At 39.4% G+C, this 22,867-nt stretch overlaps 1 protein-coding gene across 1 annotated transcript in view; it reads right to left on the bottom strand.

Moving 5' to 3' along the window:
• The window catches only part of Lpp (LIM domain containing preferred translocation partner in lipoma), a 421,297-nt gene that overhangs the window by 132,012 nt on the left and 266,418 nt on the right, over positions 1 to 22,867 (bottom strand). Inside the window, exon 6 of the mRNA XM_051191238.1 lies at positions 6,218 to 6,344. Coding sequence (XP_051047195.1) covers positions 6,218 to 6,344 — 127 coding nt within the window. The remainder of the gene's footprint in view (positions 1 to 6,217; positions 6,345 to 22,867) is intronic.

Here is a 22,867-nt window from a genome sequence, read left to right as displayed (position 1 = left end):
AGGCAGGTTCCTAGGCTTAGACCCCTTCCATTGTTAGCATTTTATGGTTCTAAAGGTGACAAGTAAGTAAGTGATGGGATATTCCCATCACTTATGTGTAGTGACTGTCGGCTATCACTCTCATTTATTAGTTGCCAATCCTTTAAGCACAGGAGCAGAGATGGGGGCGCCATGGTGAATGAGGCACACTGTCCTCATTCATATTTACATACCAGTGAGGAAGATGGACAGAAAATTTAAAAGAATGTGTATTTAAATAGAGAGAGTAGGAAAAACATTTTTTATTTGAAAATTGAGGTGCTCAGGACTATATATACATATATAGTATGTATATAAAATGTATATTATATACAAACACAGATATATATTATATACATACACAGATATACACATATGTATATGTATATTACTTTTAAGGGCAAATGCATTCTTACCTAAGTATAACAAAGGTGTGTACAGGTCTTAGTTTGTAAAAATATCAAGTTGAGCTTACTTCTTTACCTTTGTAACAGCTCCATTCCCTTTTCTACCTTTCTACCATCTATTTTTTTTTCTTTTTTGTTCACACAAATGTGTAGGTACATACATGAAGGCCAAAAGACAATGTTGATTGATTTCCTTTTTCTCTCTTTGTCTTACTCCTTTGGAATAAGACCTTTCACTGAACCTGGGACTTGCAATTTTGCGGTTGCTAGAGGATGGCAACCCCAGCAATTTCCCCCATCTCTCCCTTCATACACCCATGCAGCACTGGGGCTACAGAAGTGTGTGTAGCTATGACCAGAATTCTACATGAATGCCTGGGATCCAAATGTAGATCCTCACGTTTACACAGCAGGCACCAATACCACCCAAGGCATCTCTCTTCATTTCTACTCTTTATCCAGAAGACAAATAATATCTACAGTTTGCGCAACTCTCAGTTGTATGACCTTGAATGAATCATGTGGGCTTTAATTTTCTAGAAAATGAAAAATTACCTTATATAACTTCTGAGACCACATTCTTTGTAAAACTATAAATCTTGGGTTCCAAATCAATGTTTAACAGCACACTGGTGCTGTTAAAAACAACATGTGCTAAAATGGAAGACATAAAGTACTTGGGGTTATTTACTTAGTACTGTAAGCACATACTACTTTGTGCAAGTTACCAACATAAAGGAAATACACCTAATATGTCTAACTAAAACCACTATACTCTCATGACCCATGGCTACCTTGAAAAGAGAAAAAGAAAACCAAAACAACCCACCTTTCCCCTCTAATCAATGCCACCTTTCCTCTAAGCCACCCATTTTCGACTTTTTCTCTGATGCTGTGGTTTTGGGGATTGTATTCAGTTACTTTTGTGTGAAAACAAGATCCCTAAGGCCTCAAGTTCCATCTCCACCAAGGGAAGCTGCCCACCTGGAGTCAGTCTTCATTTTGTAATCAACAGCGACACTTTGGAAATAATTTTCTTGTCACATGACAATAATGACAATCTAGTTCAAATCACCCAGCACCTTGGTTAAGACCTGCTAAACAATTTCCAAAGCAGTCACACGCCTCTCAGTACATACCTGAGAGCTCATACACAGGGTGTTACCTGATCTAACCTGTCCATGACCAACTCAGCAACGGATGAGTGCACAAAGAAGTGCAAAGTAGAGACTATGGAGTCAGAAGGCGGAGCCAAAGCCATTCTGCTCCTTGTCAGCTCTATGACTAGTGAGGGCAGCTTAGCATCCTGGAGAGCAGGGGGGCTCATTATCACCTGGTTCTTGAATGGAAATGAACTTACTGCCTCCTTACCTGGTCTGCTGTCTAGCTCAGATGATAGAAGAAGCATGGAAGTGTTTAAAAATTACCATTAAATCTTTGACTCATTAAAAATATATGAGTCTTCTCTGTCTTCTTCCTTCCTTCCTTCCTTCCTTGTGTACTATCTGTCTAACTCCCTCAAATTGTCTCACAGGTAATTTTATTTCCTTTCAAAGTAGAAGAAAACAGAAATCTTGGACTCGGAATACGTCCAAGAGCCATTCTATGATTGTCTATAGCTCAACTTTTCCTTTACATTTTCTTTGGAAATGACTTGAAAAGTGTAGGACCCAAGCTGCTCAGCAGTCATGCTAGCTGCTCAGTTTTCTAGTCATTCTCCCTCCATCATTTTGTACCAAGTTTTAAAGTTCTTTAAGTTTTGAATTCTTCATGTTAGAATGATTTCTACTTCTTTACCCCTTCATCACTCCAAGCATCCGACACTGGAGCGGAGGCTCCTTGCAAGTGTAAATTCACCCTTACATTTTTCCACCCAAGACAGATAACTCCAAAGGAGAAGGCAATGAGCCAAAGCTTGCATCCCTGTGCCTAATAAGGATGGTTAACTGAATTTTCTCCTATCTCCAAATGCTTTCTGGTCCTCTCAACTCTTTCTGGATAGAGAGCAAGAGAGGATTTTATCTACTTCTGTTGGTCAACCAGTGCTATTTCACCTTTTCTCTACCATCCTCAGGAGGGTAGATAGACCCTATCTTCTTTTTCCCCATAGTCCCACTGTACTGACATCTGTACTGAAATCCCTGGACTGCTTCTGTCTGTGCGCATTGATAGCACAGGTTCCCTCCAGCAGAGGAAGTGATGGGATGTGTCTAAAGAGTGGGATGGTCAAGGTTCTACAACAAGTACCTTCACTCCTGACTTTATGTTGCTAAGCAACACAAGCCAAGATGGTATTTGAAGCCATCTCTCTCTGAAGCTATGTTTGTGAGCATTTTCCATGGAACAATCCCCATGGCATTAGATCTCAACAGGCAACTCATTAGAGAAGATGAAGTCCACAGGTTTCTAGCCAGGGCCTAGAAACCCTTTAAAGATTTGTCTCAACTGACACCACAAACTGATGCCTAATATTTGTCACTTCCACAAGGGGCTTTCTATTCCACCATTTTCTCCCCTTTTATGTCAAAAGTTTCCTCATCAAAAATTGCTCCATTCCTCTAGGATCCTACTATTTCCAAAGTTTAATTAAACTAAGTGTAAAGACTCACCCAAGGCTTAATGATTCCATAATTACCTCTCTATTGCTGCCTCTAGATACTCCTTTTCTCAGAATGGTGGCTGAATGGACATCAAACCACACATCACTCTATGTTCTTGTTACAATAACACACTGATTTTTCATAGGCTCCTCTGGGACATAAGCACTTTCAAAGGGAAAAGGCATGCCTGTGGCAAACACGCCAGCCTGGCATGTACAGAACCACATCCAGGTTTTCCACATAAAGCGCGTTATCTTTCAACAATCTTGGCACCACCCACAATTTGTTTATCTATTTAAAAGAGACTCCTCATGTTTCATTGCCCATCTCTCCAAAGGTAATCTCCCCACTAAACATTCCCAGAGTTTATGATCTAAACCCTCCACCTCAGAGCCTGGTGTTCAATGATATAGGCTTGGTGCATAGCTTGAAACCCAGTTCTGCAGCCCATTACTTGTTGATATTGGGCAAAACACCATTCCTGGACCTTAATTCTCTAATGGGAACATGATAGTGACATCTACATCACAGGATTACATTCTTCCATAAGGACTAAATAAGTTAATTTCTGAAGTTCATAAACCATCTCATAAACACTCAGTAAAACTAAAACATTCTCCAGTTCTCTCTTATGGTTAGCAACCTCCACTTGGCAGCGATTACTTTGACTGTTAGTGACACACCTTTTGCTGTTGCTAGAACTTAAATTTAAATCAAGTGTTATTGATGGATTTTTAATAGGGATATCTTATTTTCTTAAATAAGCTGCACATCTCTGGAGCTTTGGTGAGCTCTGATTATTGAACATATGCTACATGCCAAGAACTTGGCTGAGTGCATCCTATCAATTTTTCATGCATTACTCACAATCACAGTATAAGATAGCTATTGTTTCCACACTGTACATGAAACAGCACCAAAGAAGGCTTAAGGAATAGCTCAAGTTTTCTAAGCTAGTATGCCATAAAGCTAGGGCAGTTCTAAGATCATTTTTATCTGTTTTCTGAGTGTGTAACATTCAACCATTGATACAGTTGCTATAGTTGCTCATTTTATCACTGAAGATAATATTGTACAATACCAGAAGCACATGAACTCAGAAGGTAGCTTTTTACTTTTAATATATCTTAATTGTGGATGGCTTACTTTTCATCGTTAACTTTTTTTTTTTAGTTTAATATGAATTCTAACATACACCCTTCTACTACTACAATAAGAGAACAATGAAGTTTTACAATATTCTGATATATAAAGCTACCTTTGCTTCTGTCTTACTATTTTTTCATGCATTTATGCAAACTGCCATAATCTGATGTTTAGCCTCACTGTTTTATTTCATTGGATTGATGGTGTTTCTACAGTAGATTTGCTAATGTTTAAAGAAATTTGGAACATTTGTTCCAAATTTTTGAGTCACCAAGGTGGGAAACTGGGCTCATGTAATAGATGGGCCTGCTAGCAATACTTAGTTGGGCACAGCAGGGACCAGAATCAGGTTTCTTTGAAAAATTAGTTTTAAAATTTACTTGCTTATTTAGTGTGTGAATAGGTGCAAAGAATGGGCCTGGGAGATGTGTGAGTGACAGTATTTTCATGGAGGAGGTCAGAGGATAACTTGCAGTCAGTTCTGTTCCACTGTGTGAATTCTACAGATTAAATGGTTACCTGAACCTGATGTCACCTTGGCTGCCACTTTACATACCAGTGAAGAAGGACCACTTTTGAAGAATTGTCTCCCATCAGACTGGCCTGTGAGCCAATCTGGGGCCAATGTGTCTATGGGTAATATTCTTTACTGCTATTTGACATAGGAGGGCTTAGCCTACTATTCCCCATTTCTAGGCAGTAGGCTTGGGTTGTATTTAGTTGGCTTCATCATGGAACAAGTCAATGAGCATCATTCCTCCGTGGTTCCCACCTCGAGATTTTGCCCTGTTTTCCCTTAATGATGGGGTGTAACCTGCAAAATGAAAGAAACCATTTCCTCCCCAAGGTGCTTTTGGTCATGCCACTTATCACAGTAACAGAAAAGCCAACCAGAACACCAGCCAAGCCATCTCCCTGACTGCAGAATTAGGGGTCTTTATCCCCACCTCATATCCTTGTAGCTAAATTACAGTGACATCTGTGTACAGGAAGTGCTTGCTTTCTGTATACCAGTCACACCTACTCCATACACTCCAGCACTGGGACAGTGGTCTCAGTTTACATTCATTGTTCATACACAATAGGGCGTTAAAGAGAAGTCATGAAGACAGGAAATATTTCAGGATGCAAAACCTCTTTGGTTCTCTGCCTTGGAACCTTACTCATTACTGCGACCCAAGTGACCTTTCTCTACACATCTGTCTCTACACATCTGTCAAGAACCTATTTAGAAAGCAACGAGACTAACACAAAGTAGAGAAAGAATATTTAGAAACTATTATATCACCTCTTAAATGTAATGATAGAACTTGGTCTTCTATTTCACAGTTGTTAATATGTTGCAGTTTTAAAGTTATTTTCCCAGAATTAATTTACTTACATGCTACAAAAGTACCATTAAAAAATGAGATTGGACAGCAAACAATCCCTACATTTAAGATTGGCTTAAACGGTCAGGTTCAAGGATAACTTTCTGTTCTTCAGTGTTCACAGAGTTTATAGGACTCCCACCTTTTCCTATTTGCACTCACAATCACCTGTGCTTGCCTTGTCCCTTGACAAGCTGTGTCTTCAGCATCTCACAAATGACACTCCCTCCAAACCTATAGTAATGGATGTGGAAGAATAACGTGAGCTGTTCATAGCAACTCATAGTTTTGAAGAGAGAAAAAGTGACAAATAGAGGTATCATTTCCCTCTGAATTCAGGGATGGTGAGACTCCAGAATACTGTTAGGCAGTATCAGATTCCAAGTTTTACTCATAGTGTACACAAGATGATCTACTTTTGCCTCAGCTAATAAATTGTTCAAAATGCGTCTTGTTTTGCATATCAAATAACTCTAAGGCTCACTGAGGTTTTAGTACAAGCTCACTCTATTCCCTGTTCAAGGTTGTCTATTCAGAAATGCAGTGCTGTGTGTATATACTACCTCTCATGCAGTGGATGCAAACACTGTACCAGTGCAGCTGATAACCCCCATCCCTCAGTAGGGAAAATGGAACATGGCATTTACTTCAAAAGTCAGCTCCAGGCCCCACTCACCAAAGTAGTCATCAGCAGGGGGATTTTCCATGTCATACAGCATCTTCTTGGTCAGGTGCTCGAGCTCATCTTCCGGCCGGAATGATGGGGGAACAGAAGGAGTCCCCAAAGGCCCAGGGTGTCCACCCTGGAAGAAAACACATACGCATTTAACCGTTGTCTAAACATCCACTACAGCAATGTGCTTAACCAAGGAGGAAGCAGCACAGGTAAATCCATTTGTAGATCCATGTGCACTAAGATTTATTACTTATCCAGTGTCTGACCTCTGATATTACACTTTATCCACTTCCCTTTTATAGACGAGTCTATCACACTTTAGCATTTGTGTTTCCAATAGTAAAAATCTAATTTTTCAATAACTGCTTGATGGGAGATGTCTGTAAATATGTTTCTCATATTGGTTAATGAATAAAGCACTGTTGGCCCATAGGAAAGCAAGATAGGTGGGACTAGGAGAAACGGAGGATTCTGAAAGTAGGAGGGAGGAGTCAACATGTAGAGACTTAAGAGAACAGAGGTCTGGGCCTCCCTCAGGTAAGATGAGACCATGTGAAAATACTTAGATTAATAGAAATGGGTTAAATTTAAGACCGAGTTAACCATAAGAAATACTAGTAACAGGCTAACAGCTTTATATCTAATACAGTGTCTCAGTGTATTATTTGGGGCTGGCATAGCTGGGACCAGGCAGACTGGCAGGAAAAAACTACTCTTAACAAAATGGTGTCGGCAACGTGGGTAATTAAGAACTTCCACTTAAAACTTAACAAAAGCTTAAGAAAGGGTTTCAGAAAGAAAAGAACAAGGACAAGCAAGGCTTCTTGGTACCAGCATTTTCTCAGTTGGACTCTGTTTTGCCAGAGACAAGCAGAGATTTGCACAGCTCCTTTAAGGGAGATTTCCTGACTCAGCATAAGTGGCAAAAAACTGCATAGCTTTTAAAGAGCTCTGCTAACAACTGAATGGTGTGTATGAGAGTTGGCAATGGCAGTGGCTACATCTCCATGCTGGCAGCATGCTGCTGGATGGCAGCATAGACCAACGCAGTGAGTACAGCTATCAGTTCTGCTGGTAAAAGTACCTGCCACCACCTTGGATAGACCACAGCTAATACAGCTGTGGCTTTCATTTTAGCAATGTTGTTGTTTACCAGATAAAAGACTCATGGCCAGAAAAAGATAAAGATTTACAGTAAAGACAGATTCAGATTAAGAAAAACCTCAAAAGGTTTACAGTGTGTTTTAAAATATATATGTAGACTTGGGAGAGAAAAAGAAACAGGATAAAATGGTTTAAAAAAGAATAATAATGACAGAGAGTAGCTGGGTGTGATGGCACATGCCTTTAATGCCAACACACTGGAGACAGAGGCAAGCAGATCTCTGCGATTTCAAAGTAAACCTGGTATACAGAGTTAATTCCAGGACAGATAAAAGTTACACAGAGAAACCCTGCCTCAAAAAGTGAAATAATAGAAGTAGAAGAAATAGAGTAACAAAAAAGCCATGTAAAGATGGAAAGCACAAAAAGAGTCTGGATACTATATGCTGTTCTGTTGTCTTGGACTGCTGAGGAAATAACAACTGTTAAAAGAAATACTGATGGATTAATTCAATTTATATATTTTAAAAATGCTTTGACTCCAAAATTTAAGTCTAAGAAGAGGTTACTGGGGAAAAGAATTTCTATTTTTGTTTCCACAGAAAATGGAAAGATGTGGATTCCTTCCAGACTAACATGGTTTGATCAAGCCAGACCCCTTGAAGCAGTGTCCCAGCTAACTCAACATTCAAAACAGCTGAGACAAGGCAGCCCTGCAGACCACTAAAGCCAGGATTTCTGTGTCTTCTTAGGATCACCATGGCAGTGCCCCCTACCAGCAGGAAGCAATTTGGAAAGCATGATGTCCAAATTCTCAAATATCACTTATAAATGTTTATTTTCACTTATATGGGCTTGGTTATAAATGGCTTATGATTACAACCAATCTCTTTTTAAAGGTAAAAAGGGGATTATGGTATAGAAATTAATACTTTGTTTTGGAATGGATTTTCATTTATTGATACAATTTAAGGTCAATTTCATGATATGTATATTTCTCTTGTTTAGGTATTGTGTTTATATAGCTCATTTAGAAATGCAATGTATAACTTAGTAAAGATTATAGATAGTTACCTATGAGAGTCAAACCTTTAGAGTTAAGTTAGGTAGGTTTTCAAGATGTATTTGAGATGGATAGGCATTCTTCAAACCTTTCAAAGACTGACAGAATATGACATTTAAAATGGTTTAGTGTTTTTATTAACAGTGAGACATAACTGCTCCTGGCAATACCACCTGCATCAGAAAGGAAGATGGACATCAAAGAAAGTCATTATGGAGTTTACTTCTAATATGGCAAAACTAATCATTTGGGCAAGATACCACTCTTGTCTGGACTGTTTGACTTTATGCTGTATAAACTGGACCCACAGGAAAGTGACTGCTAATACAAGATGGACATTGCTACAGGGTTCCTGCTTCAAGGAAGAGTCTGCCAGACAGTCTGCAGGACACAGAGAAAGTGACTGATAAACTGCCAATACAGGTGGACAGTTTAAAGCTTCCTGCTTTGCTGAGGAATCTGCCAGACACACTATGGCCTATAGGTTGAAGATGGACCATTACAGAAGAACTTCGGGTGACTGACCAGGAAAGTTGTCTCTGTCATCTCTAGAGTTTATAGATTATCATTCTGTGGCCTTTGATGGAGTTGAAGATAGATAGTTATGGTTATAGTTTTCCTTATTTAGGATTAAATATAAGTTACATATAAGACTTTACACTCACAAAGATAGGATACATGATGGAATATTTTCTTTAAATCTTGCTAAATGTTAATGGGCTAAATATTGTTAACTGTGGTTCTTATTTGATAACTGTTTTGTTATATGTAATTTTACTATGTTAAGGTTAAAATCCTTCTTTTTAAGTGGAAACACTTAGATTCTTGCAACAGCTGGGTGAGAGTTTCAGTCTTCAGAATCTTTTAAGAGTAAACCCTACAAAGCAAGGTATTCATTCTGCCACCATCTTCACTTTACCCATGGAGTTATCAGGGAAAGCACCCTGTAACATATACTTCTCTTTAAAGGTTTTACCATGCCTAATGTGGGTTTGACTTCAGTGATGTCTAAAGCATGGAATCTAGGCCTCGTTGACACTAATAAGAGCTCACTGATAGTGGTTTAGTCTTTTATCTATACTATTTCCCCAGGTTTTGGAATACACATAAGTGTGTAGTATGGAACATGCTGAAAGTAAAGAGCCCAAGAAACTTCTGTTGGCCAACAATCTTGTTCCAGCATTTCATTTCCTGTTAGAATTTTTGCATAAGAGGTGGGCAGGCTTTTGTCAGCTGCATGATCTTCTCTTTGTGAGACAGGGAACATGAAATGACAAAAGATCAGGACAGATCTAGGTACGGTGAAGTCAGGACAAGTGTTCATGCTACACTAATTCACTTATTTAGAGAACATTAAACATTAAAACTAGAGCAACTTCTCAACTGCAGACACTATTTTACCCTAAAGGGTTATTAAGTACCTTAAAGAAATAATTGAATCATTAGTTATTTTTTTCAGTTTATCCATCCACTCTTCCTTTTTTCTCTTTTGTATTGGTTATTTGAGAATTTATTATATTTTGATCCTATTTACCCCATTACAAATCCCCCCCAGACCCATTCCTGCTTTCCTACCCATCCAACTTTGTATACTCTTTTCTTTAAACCCAAATACATTTGTGCTGCCCATATACTCTTGGATTTGTGGTCTACCACAGGAGTGTGGGTGCCCTATCAGGTGCTATACAGTTAAAGAAAATAGATTCATCCATTCCAAGTAGCTATTAGCTTAGGGGTTGGACTTCATGCACACCTATATTCTCCATGCTGGAATTTTGTCTGGCTTGAGGTTGCATAGATCTCAGGTATACATGTTAAAACCATGGTGGGTTTACATATGCAACTATCCTGCTGTATAAAAAAGACATTGTTTCTTTGTAGTCACTCTTTCTTTGCCATCTCCCTCAATAAGCCCTTAAGTCTTGGGAGGAGCTGTGTGATACAGATGTCCCTCTCAGGACTGAGCATCCTGTAATCTGTTTTCTGCACTTTGGCCCATTGTAAGTCTCCACGCTAACTGTCATCTACCGAAAGAAATTTCTCTGATGAGGATTGAGAGAAGCATCAATCTAAGGCTATAATACTCATTCATTTGGAGGTGTCTATTTATCAGAGTAGTAGGAGTAGTAGAAGTAGTAGGTTTTCATCTAGGGCCTATGAATTTGGTGTGAGCTGTTCCTATAGTCATTGGTGTGAGACCATCCAGTGGAGTGTGGATGATTGTCTAGGAGCCACACCCCTGAATCTTTTTCAGCAGAAGCCACATTGTCCATAGCTCCTCCATTAGGAGGTGGGGATCATGACCTTCTTCCCACGCTATAATGTTGATTGGCCTGATTTTGTACAGCAACCATAGCTATGGAGGTCATGAGTGTGTTCATCTTGCCAAGTCAGAAGACATTGTTTTCTCTAGTCCTTTCTGACCTCAGGCACTTAGTAATCTTTCTGCCTCCTCTTCTATAATGACCCCTGAGCCTTGGAAAAGAGAGTGGTGTAGCTGTCCTGTTTGCACCAGTATATTCTATAGCAGTGGTCTTAACCTTCCTAGTGCTGACCCTCATGCTGTGGTGACCCCAACCATAAAATTATCTTGATACTACTTCATAACTGTAATTGTGCTACTGGTGTGAATTGTAATGTAAATGTCTGATATGCAGGATATCTCATATGCGACCCCTGTGAAAAGGTCATTCAATCCCCAATGGAGTAGCGACCCACAGGTTGAGAACCACCGTTGTCTACACTTTGACTGGCTGTGAATTTTGTGCTCACTACTACCCACTGCAGAAAGGAATGTCACTGACAATGTCAGAGAACATGTAGTAATCTATGGATAGAGAGAGCAGATTTACAGGAAAGTTTAATACTATGCCCTTGAGCAAAATAATAGTATTATTTTACATATTAACCTATATGCTATAGATTTATAGTGCTGGCCATTGTTTTGTATTGTACAGAGGGCCTGATATCCAACCAGAAAGCACTTGCTTACCCCCACAACATTAATGCCACTTACTATCTCATGGACAATCTTACCACCACTCATTGCTGAAGTTCAGAGTTTATGGCTGAGTAAGACAGCTGGTAACTTTATTTTATGTTATGTAAATGCTACTTTTGAAATTCATGAAATGGGATTTTTTGTTTTTTTTTTTTTAACCGCAGTACCTTCAAGTGATAAACACATGCTGATTACTCCTAAACTTCTAGATAAGTTTTTAAATAATGCATATCAAGTGGAGGAATTCAAGAGCAGCAAAATGTCAGAGTTGAGAAGTAACTTGTAAGTGGGAAAAACTACAAATGATCCTGTATTTAAATCTGGAGAGAGGAGGATAGAAAGGGAGTTTCAGCTGGTGGCAGTACTGTGACATTGGAGGCTTTGCTACAAGTCAGAAGCCCATGGTTGAGACCACAGATAACTTTATGAATGGTGACTGAGGGCTAACCTCATTTGGAGTTCTTTGGCAAGCCTAGGAACTTTGGGTAAGTTCAGATCTCCTCAGTCATTAGGAGAAGCACAGTGAGCTAAACTGAACAGTTTCAGAGCAGTGGGAAGAAGGGGCTATCTACTCCAGGTGGCAAAACAGACAGTGGGGATGGGAACAAGAACAGTTGCTTTCCTTCAGGTGTTCAATAAAAGGAGAGGCTGAGTCCAGGTTATGCTGACATCTAAACCGAAATTGTACCCAGGTACCTTCTCCCCAAGCCTCGTATTGCACATGGCTTCCAACAGGGAAGTACTGGGAAAGCATCAATTGTCACTGTTAATAGCATTAATGGTAGCTGCTTTAAGTTGTTCAACAGTCACTAAAGAACACATAATATCCCTGCTTCCAAAGGCCACACTTTATTATTGTCTCAGAATATGTATCTGTTTTTTTTTAATAAGCAAGAGGTAAGAAACTAAATCTATTTCCCACAAAACTAAGGAAGAATTGTCTATCCTTAGCACTTACATTTCTAAAAGACTAATTTCAAAGCACTGTCAGTATTTCGCAGATGACTTTTCTTTTAAAGAATCATTCTTTACAGTCATCAAATATTCTTGCCTGTTTTGCTTACAAATTTAGAAGGGCTCTTTACATTAAAATTACACTTTTTGTATCTGATGTTATCAGACTTAGCATGCTGATATGTCCCTATAAACTCATCATAAATTGAAAACATTGTAAGCCAAAGGAGCCCATGATGTACCTCACATACTTTTTAATCACAGTACAACATTGTAAGAGACTATCCTATTAAATATCATTAGCTTGGGAGGAAACCAAACCAAAACAAAAAACCACCTTCAGATTTGTGTACTTTCTATGAAATGGATACTACTGTCACAAAACATAAAGCTGAAAAATTGCAAGAGGAACCACAGTTAAGCTGGCGACCACACCGACACTGTTATTTGAAAGCCATGTGTTTTGAGGAAGGACCCAGAATATTTCATAGTATTTTGAATTTTGTCTGCATGGCTCTGATACCCATCCAGTGTATAATGAGGAACACCTCTGGAATGAATGCTGGAACCATAGATTCTTTAGATAAGGGTTGATTGTTCACCCTAGGGAGGATAGTCTAAGACACTGAGTTCAATCCTGTAAGAAATGTAGTATTTTACTCTTCACTGATGGATGGTTATCCCTGTAATTTCTCCCTTCCAATTTGGATGAAGGCTCATGATATCTTCAGGAACATGGACAAACTTTGTCCAATTTATTTCCAAATGAGCAAGATTAGAGTAAAAACATACAATTTAAAATGCATGAAGGTTCACTGGGATGGGAGGGTTTCAACTGTTGTCTGGGTTCTTCATTCTGAAGCATGAACATCTGCGGTGTAATCCCCATGTTGCAACCATTCCTCATTTGCATGACCTTTCCAAGGTGCCTGCTGCAGATATAAGCAATCTGATATACTTAGAGAGTGACACTGTATGACATACGAACCTGATTTATAGATGAAAAAATGGAGGTCAAGTGGGTAAGTGAGCAACCCTGTGATGGACCACTTGTGAGTAACAACAGAATGTGGGATCCCTGGTTAACTGAGTTAGGCATATATTTCCTACATGGCAATGCCTCTCAGGGTCCCCTAAAAGTGTCTTCAAGCCCTTTGGAATGTATTATTTGAGATTTAGATTTATATATATTTACTCTTCTATAAGTCAAGATTTCTATGTATGTGAGTGAAAGATTACTACTCAATAAATAAAAACATAGTCTATGTTTTCCTGAAAAAAATGTTGTTTTAAATATGCACATTAATCACCAGTATGTACGTTTTATTTTATTTATTTATTTTTGTAATGTCTGAATCACTTATTGAAGGCATAAGAGAATCCTAAGCCACATGGTTAAGTTGTCAACAGGTGACAATTTGGACAGCTCCAAACTTTTCTTAACCTAACGTGCCAAGGACTGCAAATATCATCTCAGTCAAATTATTAAGAGTTTCTACCTCTGACAAATTAAGAGATGCAAAAGAAAAAGACCCAAAGTAGACTATTACAAAACTGTGTAAACATTAAGATGTAGGTATGATTCCAGTGTTCTAGCCTGTCAGGAGAAGACTTCTGGGAGACAGGAGCTTTTGTTCTTCTAGGGTAAACTGGATTTCACATGAGAAACGAGGAAGGAAGGGAGAGATGGAGGGAGTTCAAGAATAATGTTCATAGAACAAATGGTAAAAATTTAGAGGGGAAAAGAGCTAGAATGAAGACAGAAGCCAATGCCAAGTCTTCACTTCAGGCAACAGAAAATCATTAGGGCATTTTCAAGTGGTAGTTATCTTTGTGAAAGTTATGAATATAGCAGAACTTTTTACATCGCAAGCTTATTTAAAAATGCAATCAGGGCTAGAGGAACAGCTCAACTTGACTTGCAACCACAGGGTCTATGTTTTCAAAATATCTATCCTGTAATATGTGTAATCCCAGGGTTGGGAAGGCAGAGCCAGGCCTATTTGGTGTGTAGTAGGCTCAGGAGGTAAAGGCACTTGCTACAAATCTTGACATCTTAAGTTCTAGCCCCAAGATCCACATGGTAGGAGAAAAAAGACACCCACAAGTTATCCTCTGACCTCTCCATGAGCACCATGACACCGTCCTCCAAATAAATAAATATAAAGCAAAACCCCACCAAACTCACTCAGTGCCCAGCAAGGTGGCTTAAGGGTTAAAGGTACCTGTTCTCAAGCCTACGCCTCTCTTAGAGTGTATCCCTGGCACCCACATGGTGGAAGGGGGCAGCCCACTCCCATTAGTTATCCTGTGGCAAGTATTAGTAATAATACTAATAAAAAAGAACAAACACAAAACAAGGTGGATAACACTTGAATAAGGACACCTAAGGTTGTACTCTGATCTCTACATCCATGTGCACACACATACTTGAATGCACGCACGCACATACACACATACACACACTAAAAATTCACGTAGACATGAGAGTATTTCTAGGCAATTTAGTAACTAATATAATTTTAAAGGTCTTTGATGTTTATTTGTGTGGCTATTGATTCCTTTGTCTCTGGACACACAGGAAGTATTGCTGATTCCTTCTTTCAATTAGAAGTTACCATGAGAGGCACAAGAGGGAAGGAGGCTTAGTCCTTTAGGTACCAGACAAAGAGGCCTCTATACCACAGGCTGAGGTGCTTCACACTACTACAAGAGGGGAAATGGAAAGTGACACCATCAAAGACCACTGCTAAAAGTCATGGGAAGCTGAGTGGTGTTATCCAATATTTGCATTTGTGTATTTTGTTTAATTTAAATATATTTTTCTCAGATAAAAGTTTCAACCATCTACACGTTCTGATCCATATTACTAAACCGTTGCCCAGGTAACTGGCATTAGAATAGACATAAAATGATGCCAAAATACAGTCATATACAAGTCTAGGTTTTTCCTACGTATCATGGGAGGTTCTGTGTAATAACTAGGGATGGTTTCTGCAAAGGAAATACAAATGGACAGAATCCTTGTTGACCAAGGGGATTTCACCATATTAAAGATAAGATAAACAGCAACTTCCACCCAGCATAGTCATGTAACAATTCATTATGTTTGGAGTGTTTTGTATGTAATGACAAACTATTTGGGGCCTCTTTAATATCTTTCTGACTTTAACTCAACTGAAGACCTTTATGGAATTATCTTCATTTCTGTGGCCTCAGTTTCTTCATCTGTAAAATAACATTCTCAAAGAATCTTTGACTTTACTCCACCATGAGTTTGTGACCATAATATAGCGTGTGCCATTGTCGTCTTTGAGAGTATAATTACTTATCTGATTTTAGAGATATTCTGTAGTCTGTAAAAATAAATGCACACTGAGTCAGTGGAAACCTCATTAACACAGAGGTTTCCATCACAGGAGGACGTAAACCACTTGTCAGCACCCTTGGAAGCATCTGCCCTTCATTCAGGGTTCTGAGTCTGAGTAAGCAGCGGGCGGCTCGCAGGGCTTCTGCAGCCTACTGAACTTTCACTATACTTGGGTTATGAAATCAAGAAGCTATGCAAGTTAACCACTCTATCCTCCATGCCCTTTCCTTGGGTAGAGAAGGAAAGTTTCCACCAACACCCCTCCCCCTTTTTTTGGTGGGAAGTGGGGGGTGGTAGTGGCAGAGCTTGCATGTAGATACATTGGTCTAAGCCTTTCTATGTAGCCCAAACTGACCTCAACACCATTGCCCTCATGTCTTGGCCTCAAAAGTGGTAGATTACAGGTACGAGCAACCACAGCCCCAGTGTATTTTCTGAGGAAAGAGGATGTGTGATAAAGAGCCCTCACAAAGATGCTGATAGGGGACTTTCTCAGGCCAATGCCCACTGCCTTCAATGAAACTTCCTTCTGGCACTGTAGCTCAGCGCTCTAAGCATCCCTGTTGAAAAGTGGTCACTCCATAACCATCGTTGCATCAGCTTCTCAAGTGACTGTCAATGACCTTGCTTTGGGTTCCTGTGACCTTACCTGCTGTTGATTTCTCATCTGCCAAGTACCACCTACTTGAACTTATTGCAAGTCTGAATCTTCTCAGAAAAGCACTGCCTGGGAAATAAAACACCGGGAAAAAGCAGCCAAAATCTTCTGAAAGATTCCACGATAATGAATACTCTATCATTTTGGGTAGCAGAGACACTCATTTTTCTTGTCCATTTGTAATGATGTACAAGAGGTTCCTTCTCTTAGAAGGAAAATGACTTCAATTATGTGTTCTTGTAAAAAGAAACATTGAAATTATCTTCTTTTCAAAAGGTAGAATTAGTCCCATTTTAGAGCTGAAAGCCTGCCAGAAAAAATATATATATTTCTGATAGCCCCCCCCACCCCATCACCATTTAGCTGTGTCAAGTTTGCACTTTGCAATTTCCTGTGGCTGCTTTTACTTCTGGATTCTTACTGAATGTCCCACTAGATTCTTAATGCCTCACTGTGTAAAGGGATGAAGTACCTTTTCTGGTCAAGGGCAGAAGATATGCTGGGATACCTGTTGTGTTTCAGGTTATAGCAGCTAATGGCAATGGATCATGGGAGGAGAGGAGACCAGCCTGACCATTCCTAGTGAGAACCCATCACCTCTAGTTTGTCCTATTCTTGTCCTCATGTCATGTGTTGCTGTCTCTAAACCATAGCTCTTAAGTCAAAGTTTTCACAGCAGAGGACTGAAGACCCTGTGTTTCAGCAAGATGGGCTTACTGAAAAGCTACTACAATCAAGAGAAAGGCCGGGCATCCATAAGGAACCTGCAGTGCCAGCACACCTAAGTTTTAGGATGCTCTAACAGCAATAATGGCTCCATTTCCCCACAGGTAGTCTCTATGTCAAGAGTGCCTAGGCTCACTGTCTTTGAGTTCTGGTATCTTTTAACATGCCTTAGGGGTTTTGCTTTTCTATTGCTGATTTTTCTCATGTATAAAGTTGAAGATTAGTTTATCTAATTCATACAAGGAAGCCTTACTAACTATAGCTGTTATAGTTACAGGAGAAGAAATGTAGAGCTTAAGGGTGATGTTCTTAAAGAAGGAAGTGGAATGCTTGTTTGCTAGTTTTCCAGTAACCCACCACCTTTCTACCAGTGTGGTGCTCCTGGTTTTCACAGACTATTTCGGCAATATACATAATAATCATGAGTACTTTGGGCCCTAAGTTTCCCAAAACTGAGGTTGGTAAATGCATGCTTTGTTGGTCCTCCAAACTGCTGACACTGAAACATAAAACAGTGATGTAAGGCTCATGTAGGATGGAGAACAGAATAGCCCTTCCTCTCACTTTTCTGTCTGGATGAATTCCAGGCACATGAGCCACAAATAGTGATGCCACACTGCCTGGAAGACAGGAGCCATGGAACAAGGAGGCGCTTCAATTGGAGTGGGAAAGTCAAGTCAGTTCTGCAGAAAGCCTCATCGCAGTAAGGACCTTACTGCTCCCTTTCTTAGCCCTCCCAGGACCATTCCTGAGGAGAAAATAAGCCGACCCTGGAGTAAGAGGAGCCCTCTCAATTTGTTTTACAGGAGGCTAACAGAAGCAATTTCTAGAATACTGTGAATGGCTAAAATCTACCTGCTATGTCTGGCCTACTGTTTATGCTTTACAAATGTTATGCATAATAGGTTTGCCATTCACAAAGGCAGAGAAATGCAGGGCACCTCTTCCTTTGTTTTCCCCTCACAAACATGGGTGAATGGAAGTTTGATGAATGGAACAAACTGTTTGTGGTTGTATTTTCAAATTAAACTATGTCTTTGCTATGCCTCACCTAGGTGACAGTGGCTTCCTAGAGGGAAATGCTTCATTTTAATTTAGCTGCCTGGAAAAAATGCAGTAGCAATTTGCTCCTTTGTTAAGAAGGTTTCATGACGAGTTGTTCTATTGGGTGGTGGTGGGGTGCTTGGGTGGGGGAAAGGAAGTTTATTGATTAGAAGATATACCTATTTATTAATCTATGGAGACAGGGGTCACCTATCATCTAGGCTGGCACTGGACTTGTCATTCAGTTAGGCTGGCCTTGAACTCCTCATCCTCCTCCCTCCATCTTCCAAGTGCAGGCATTACAGGTGTGCACCACTGGGCCTTGCAAGAAACCACACTTTTAATAATCACCATAGTGTGCCTCTTACCTGGCCTGTAGCCTTGACTTTGTTTCTAACCCACTGTCTGCTCAAAACAAGGTTTCTCCAGTCATTTGCCATAAAGAACTTAGATTACTCATATTCTTAATATTATAATTTTCAGAGCACACTAAAACAGTGTATAACATAGATGGCAAAACGACTGTGAACATAAAACAAAAACAACAATAAAGATACTAGATGAAGTCCAGCAAAGTTGGCAGGGTAGATTGCAAGTAGTTTATTTAAAAATACTTTTAAAGTGTCAAAATAAAATGTGATAAAATGAATGATTTTTAGAAAATAACAAATATACTTTTCAAAACATGAGGTTCTAGTTTCTTCCTTAGTATTTTCAGTATGAAACCAGGAGAGCAGGGGGAAATCGGAGTGTGGACAGGTTGGAAAAAAATGAAAGGCCTGAGCTTCTCGGTCTTCTATGCACAGAAACACTTTCTCACTGCACAAGCTGTTTCTAGCTAGTGGGATTGACAGATGCCTGAACGTGACACATACGACACTGAAATAACATGCAAATCCGTTTTCAGTTTTAATATGCAAATATGGTGCTTGGCACATCACTTTCCATGGTTGAGGTAAATTTCTGTTTTTGAGTTTTTCGTGGGAAATGCAAACCAGCAAACAAATGGTTAACTCCCCACATTTCACCTCAGAGAAACTAGTTTTCTTCTGAGTCAGAGGGGTGTCTTGCTTAGCAATCCAAGGCACCTGGGAGTCAAAGAAAGGGCCAATGCTTTGTTCTGTGACAATGTCACCCTCTACAAACAAATGTGCCCTCTGATAGATGTTCACACTGGATGTCTAGAGAAGTAGGCAAGGTGCTTAAGAGTGAAAAAGAGGATTTTTTTTTTTTTTTTTGGTCCCATGTAAAGCAAATCCTGTTGGGGGGGACAGATATCTGGAGAGACAAAATGAGGAATGAGTCAAAAGTCCTTATTTCTAGGTTATCCAAGCAGTAGAGGAAACTGCAGCCTCTAAGTCTGTATTAAATTACCCACAAATTTTAGTGACTGCTTCATTATTAAGGCAATCATCACAATAGCCTGTGATACATCTGTTTCAACAATTTATAACTCAGAAAATCAAGGCATATGAAAGAAAAACAAAGCACCAAGCAAAAAGCTGGATACAATCAGTGTGGTGGAGATGCTCAATGCACTGGTTCTAGATGCTCTAGATACCTACTAAGCAACAACTGGTATCCAGGGAAAAGCGTTTATTTTATTAAGCATGTATTTGTTGCTTAAAATATGAAGGTATGTCCACAAAACTTCTGAGTTAAGCAAAATGGGCCATATAAGCCATTGCATCCTGTAGTGGGTGAAAACGTACTGTCACTTTCAACATTTTCAGGCTGTGTGAATGGTATGCAAACACATCATTGGACAGTATGATTCAAGACAACAGAAATTGTCCCTGTGGCCAAAATATGACAAGTGGATCGGGGCTTAAATTAGGACTTGAAACAGAATTCAGGGGCGATAAATCACTGCAGGATTAAATATCCTTTGGATTTCTTTGCTCCTTCATAGTCTACAAGTGACTTAGTATAACTCTCACAAACACCAGAGTTTTACTGTCACAGGATGAGCCCAGGGTTTCCCTTTCCCTTCCATTCTCTTTTCTACCCCCGCCTTCCTTATTCACAGTGAAGAAATAAATCAGTGGTTTTGTTAACTGACTTATGGGGAGTGATTTACATAGAACCACACCCATGAGTGGCAGAGCCATGAGTTAAATATGAGCCTGTCTTCTTTGCTCTGTGTTTTTCCACTGATTTACAGCTATCTTTATATATTCATTTAGAAATATGAAACTTACATGATCTATCATAAAGGTTAATCAAGACAGTCAACCTTGCTGATTAAAGCACGATGCTAATTATACCAGAGGTTGGAGACTAATGTGGCCCCTTTTACTTTCAGAAACACTGATTGTGGTGTAATGGAGAAAGTGTGGGTTTTGGAGGCAGAGCAATAGGAAGTGTGCAACTTACTCTATACACTTCACAAGGTTTTCTTTTCTATTTTTTTTTTCTGGGTTAAACTTAGCACTAGCTTCTTCACGTATAAATGGTATGAGGGTTAAGTGGGGAAAGGGGACAGTCCTATTCTATGACAAGCAGTACGCCGATGATACATGGCACATGATAGTATTTAATGATGGCTCATGATTATTTGTGTTAAATGTTCTCACAACTTGTCAAATCTGAGCTACAGATGTCTTTCAAATGTGGCAGGAAGGTGGATGAGAGAACACGAATGGCTTAGTGTCACTCATCAACACTATAGCAGAGGAAGAAAGAGCACATTTTGATCCTGAATCTAAGGCAAAGGGCACTGTCATTTCTGATCAATCAGCCATGCAATGTAACTCTAGTCCTACCAAAGGAATGTTTCCATGAGTCCGGGAGGTAGACATGCATTAGTGTTTCATGTACATGTTTATTGACTTATAACTTAGAAGACAGAATGTAATTAAGGTGTATTATTATTAAGGTGTATAATTATTTAGCAGGTGGCAGATAATGTCAAAAAATATTTCACATTAAATAACTCAATCACTGAGCAACTTCGATAGCAGTCATACTGATTTGCCAAGGGAGTGGAGGGACTGAGGGATGAGTACCTTGTTAGAAAGTGAAGAACCTGGTATTTAACTCAGGCTGGGCATCCTAGAAACCAAACCCAACTACATTCCACTCCCCCCCAGTACCCTTCACTCTTAAGGAATTTGCTTATATATTACAAAATAAGTAATACCAATGGAAACTTTCTTAGGAGAAAACACTACTTTTTATGTACAAAGATGATAGGCAAGAGAATAAAAGCATCCATGAAGGTTGGATACAGAAGGTTCCAATTCTGAGAAACAGACCAGTTTTACTCTCTTCATTTAATTAAGCACAATCAAACTGCTTGTCAAAAGCCATTTCCTTTATCAATGTCAATGTTGAACCTCAAAATAGAAAAAATAAAAACCATAAAATGTCTTTTATCTTAAAAAAGCTCAAGTTCAGGGACATCTCCTAACAACCAGTATGATAAGATTTCCTACTTGTGGCAGAATGATGGATAAAATATTATGGCAGTACCTTACTCTCCATAAGAAGAAAGGTCTCTCTGAAATTCAGGACACAACCCTAGATTTAGCATACTTGCTTCTTTAGAAACAAAGCACACTGGAGATTATCTGCTGGTCATGTGTCCTTTGATTGATTGATTGATTGATTAATTGACTGATTGATTGATTGACTGATTTAAAGGAGAGCCAAGGAGAGAAGCTGTGTGTTCAAGGTTATCTGAAAACAGAGATGGGACTAAGAAGAAAACTCAGATCAGAAAAGCAGGTCCAACTCAAAACTCGTTTATTCCTCTTTCTACCCCAGAAGGCTCCCTCAGATCAGCGGCACACACTGGATATAAAGCATGGCCATTCTTGGCATAGATCTTAGGAGACCTAATCTACATTGATGCATTCTTCTGAGATCCCAGGATGGAAGTTGCTATAAAGTGAAAATCTGCTGTTATTCTTGGCGAGTATTCACAGACCGACAACAGCTGGCACAGACAGATGTGGTCTACAGTGAATTCCACGTCTGGCTGTGCTGATTCTATTCCCTGTACAGTTTTCTTTTTCTGGATCAGTGAGGGGCGTTCCTCCTTAGTCCTTGCACCCAAAGGGCCAAATGCCACCAAGGTGAGGGTAAAGCCTTAATAAACCAGCATCAAGACCTCCTTCTGTGTCCAATGCTATTTCCCAATGACTTGACTTTCTAAGAAAAACACCACTGTTTTATGGAATTTTTTTCATGTGGAACCTTGTATGCCTGGGAATTGCAACAGTAATATTTTTAAAATCAACTACTTTTGTATGAATTCCTTTGAGTATGAATTCCTCCTTTAATCTTTGAAATAAGGTAGTGAAGGAAATATTTTTGAGGTTATATTTATATTTCTTCCTGTGGCTTTTTATTTAAAAGTACATTTTTAAGTTAGTATGCAAACAAACAAACTTCAGTACAACATCTCTACACACACACACACACACACACACACACACACACACACACACACATCATTATATGTTAACTTTATTGGTTTCTTTGTCCATCTGGTTTCCTTCTTCCTTATTTATTTGTTTGCTTATTTATTGGTGTGTGTGGATGCATGTGAGTGAAAGTGTTTGTGGAGACCAGAGGTGCCAGGTCCCTGTAGAGCAGTGGGTTATGGCCCCCTGGGGTCACATACCAGGTATTTATAACATGATTCATAGCAGTAGCAATATTACAGTTATGAAGTGGCAATGAAATGATTTTATGCTTTGGGTCACAACAGCATGAGGGGCTGT

Source organism: Phodopus roborovskii, unplaced genomic scaffold, assembly GCF_943737965.1.
Source record: "Phodopus roborovskii unplaced genomic scaffold, PHOROB, whole genome shotgun sequence".
Classification (NCBI taxonomy): Eukaryota; Metazoa; Chordata; class Mammalia; order Rodentia; family Cricetidae; genus Phodopus; species Phodopus roborovskii.
This window is presented reverse-complemented; position numbering and strand designations above follow the sequence as displayed.